The sequence below is a fragment of the Glycine max genome, chromosome 6 (genome assembly GCF_000004515.6).
Source record: "Glycine max cultivar Williams 82 chromosome 6, Glycine_max_v4.0, whole genome shotgun sequence".
Lineage (NCBI taxonomy): Eukaryota > Viridiplantae > Streptophyta > Magnoliopsida > Fabales > Fabaceae > Glycine > Glycine max.
In genome coordinates this window covers 7,469,615-7,472,033 of record NC_038242.2, presented here as the reverse complement: position 1 = coordinate 7,472,033, position 2,419 = coordinate 7,469,615, and the positions used below count along the sequence as shown (strand labels likewise).

At 46.5% G+C, this 2,419-nt stretch overlaps 1 protein-coding gene across 1 annotated transcript; it reads right to left on the bottom strand.

Annotated features, from left to right (window-relative positions):
- On the bottom strand, positions 1-2,118 carry LOC100795721 (serine/threonine-protein kinase-like protein At1g28390). The gene has a single exon (XM_003527828.5). The coding sequence runs from the start codon at positions 1,736-1,738 to the stop codon at positions 299-301; it is 1,440 nt and encodes a 479-aa protein (XP_003527876.1). The 5' UTR covers positions 1,739-2,118; the 3' UTR covers positions 1-298.
- Between the last annotated feature and the right edge of the window lie 301 nt (positions 2,119-2,419).

Sequence of the window (2,419 nt, the reverse complement as noted above, 5' to 3'; positions counted from 1 at the left end):
TAAAGAAGAGAAAGGAAAACAATGAGCATTGCCAACTTTAGAGTTCACAAGTTCCCACTAGAAGAATATTAAAGGAAGAAGACAGCATTGTCCAAAATAAAAAAGAAAAAGATTAGGAGCTGAAGTATTAATGACACAAAATTTGGTCGAATGATCTCTCTATGTCGTGTAGAATGACCGGTGAAAAAGCATCAAAGCAAAAAAACATTGGTCCTTCCGTTCAGATTCTTAAAACAGGAACAAACAAAACCAATCCAATCCCACATGTGCTTCAACCAATTCAAATGATTCCTTCATTCTAACGGTTTTTCCAGCATTTTCTTTTCCAACTTGGCCATTCCCGAACATCATTATTGTTATTCTGGATGCCATAATGTAACAGCAGAGAACCTTGCAAAACCCCCATGGACTTTGACTTTTTTAGCCTCACCTTCCTTCTTCCAAAGCCGTTGTCCGTTTGGTGTTGTTGCTGTTGCATTTTAACCCAACTCCCTCTCAACGAACCAGAACCAGAACCAATGGACTTTGACCTCATCACTTTATCATTATTATTGGAGGCCTCACTCCCATTCCCATACCCTACACGCGACACACTCGATACTTTCCCTTTCCCACCTTTCTTCACCATCCTCTCAAATTTCTCACTCCTATCACTATCACACTCCTCCTCCCACACCGGAAGCGCGCTCTCCACGCTCGCCACGCGCCTCCGCAAATTGTTCCAAATCGGCGACGCGCGATTCCTCTTCCTCGCCAGATTAAGGCACTCCACCACCTCCGCCATTGACGGACGCTTCTCCGCCGTCGACCTCACGCATCTGGCAGCCAGCACCGCGAGCTGCCGCAGCACGGCGGGGTCCGGCTGCGGTCCGATTCTCCGGTCGCAGATTCCGGCGAAGTCGCCGAGCTTAATCAACGGCACCGCCCAGTCCACCACAGACGGAGGACTAAAGTTAACATCGATAGCGTTTCTTCCGCTGATTATCTCCAAGAGCAAGATCCCGAAGCTGAAGACGTCGCTCTTAGCACTGAGATCCTCCGGCGCAAGATAGCAGGGGTCGAGGTACCCTAACGTCCCCGCGGGGGGAGTGCACTTGACGCGAACGTCCTCCACGTGTCCCCTTAAGGCGAGGCCAAAGTCACCGAGCCTCGCGTTCCATTCTTCATCGATCAAAACGTTGGAAGACTTAACGTCACGGTGAATAACGGGAGGGTTGGAAGAGTGTAATTCGCGAACCGCTTTGGCGACCTGAAGCGCGAACCGGACCCTAAGGCTCCAACCGGGCGGTTTTTTAACGGAGTGTAACAGATCGTGGAGCGAACCGTTGGGCATGTATTCGACGACGATTAATTTGTTGCCGTTTGGGTCGGTGCTGAAGCCGAGGAGGTTAACGAAGCGGGGGCTGGGGACTTGGGAGAGGATCTCGATCTCGTTTTCGGCGGGGCTGGTGCAGTTGCCGCAACCGGTGCATTTGGAGGCGTGGTTCTTCGAGGTGGTGCCGGCGAGTTTTGTTGTTTTGACGGCGGCGAGGAGCTTGCCGCCGTCGAGGGTAGCTCTGTAGACCCTGCCGTGACTTCCTCTACCCAAGAAGGTGTCGGCGGAGAAGCCGTTGGCAGCGGCGGCGATGTCGGCGTAGTGGAAGTGTCGGATTGGTGTTGCGGCGAGGGGCTTGTGTTTCTTGAAGTGGGGATCGCAGGTGGCGATTGCGGACTCGGCATTGCAAGAGAGGTAACCCATGAGAATGGGTTTTGAAGTTGAAGAAGAGAGAGATGAGTGGCGGTGCTAAAGGGCGCCAAAACCCATAACTGGAAAGGAAAGGGGTGTTCAACTTCAACTTCAACTTTAACTTTAAAAGTCCTACCTTTGATGTGAATGCAATCCTCCACATTTTTTTCTTTTTCTTCCATTGTGCTTTTACTTTTTTACTTTTTTATTTTCTTTTTCCTTTATATCTTGTACCATGCTGCGTGCTTGCTAATAATTTAATGATTCCTGCATGCAAAGTCGTGCACCGAGCACAATATGGTCATCATCATCCAGAAAATTAGTACTATATAGGAACTGCTTGTTTTTTTTACCTCTTCTATAGAAATAATTAATTAAAAGTTTTGATAAAAGTTAACTATTACCAGTTCTTTAAAGTAAATTAAAATAATACTAGTACTAGCTATTTGATGCTTTCGATTTTATGCAAGCGTGTTTGATTTAATATACTTTCAATGTAGGAGTTTTACTCTCTCATTTGAGCATTCTTAAATTTTCTTTTCTTGAGAGGTGTTTTTTATGCACTTAATTAGATCCTCTGTTGCCATACAACCTCTAGCAGAAATATTAGCCATTAGATTTATAATATGAATGGAGTGAATTTAAGTTGAGGTGTGGACCTAACTCTTAGAAATGTTGACATAGGTGTAATTT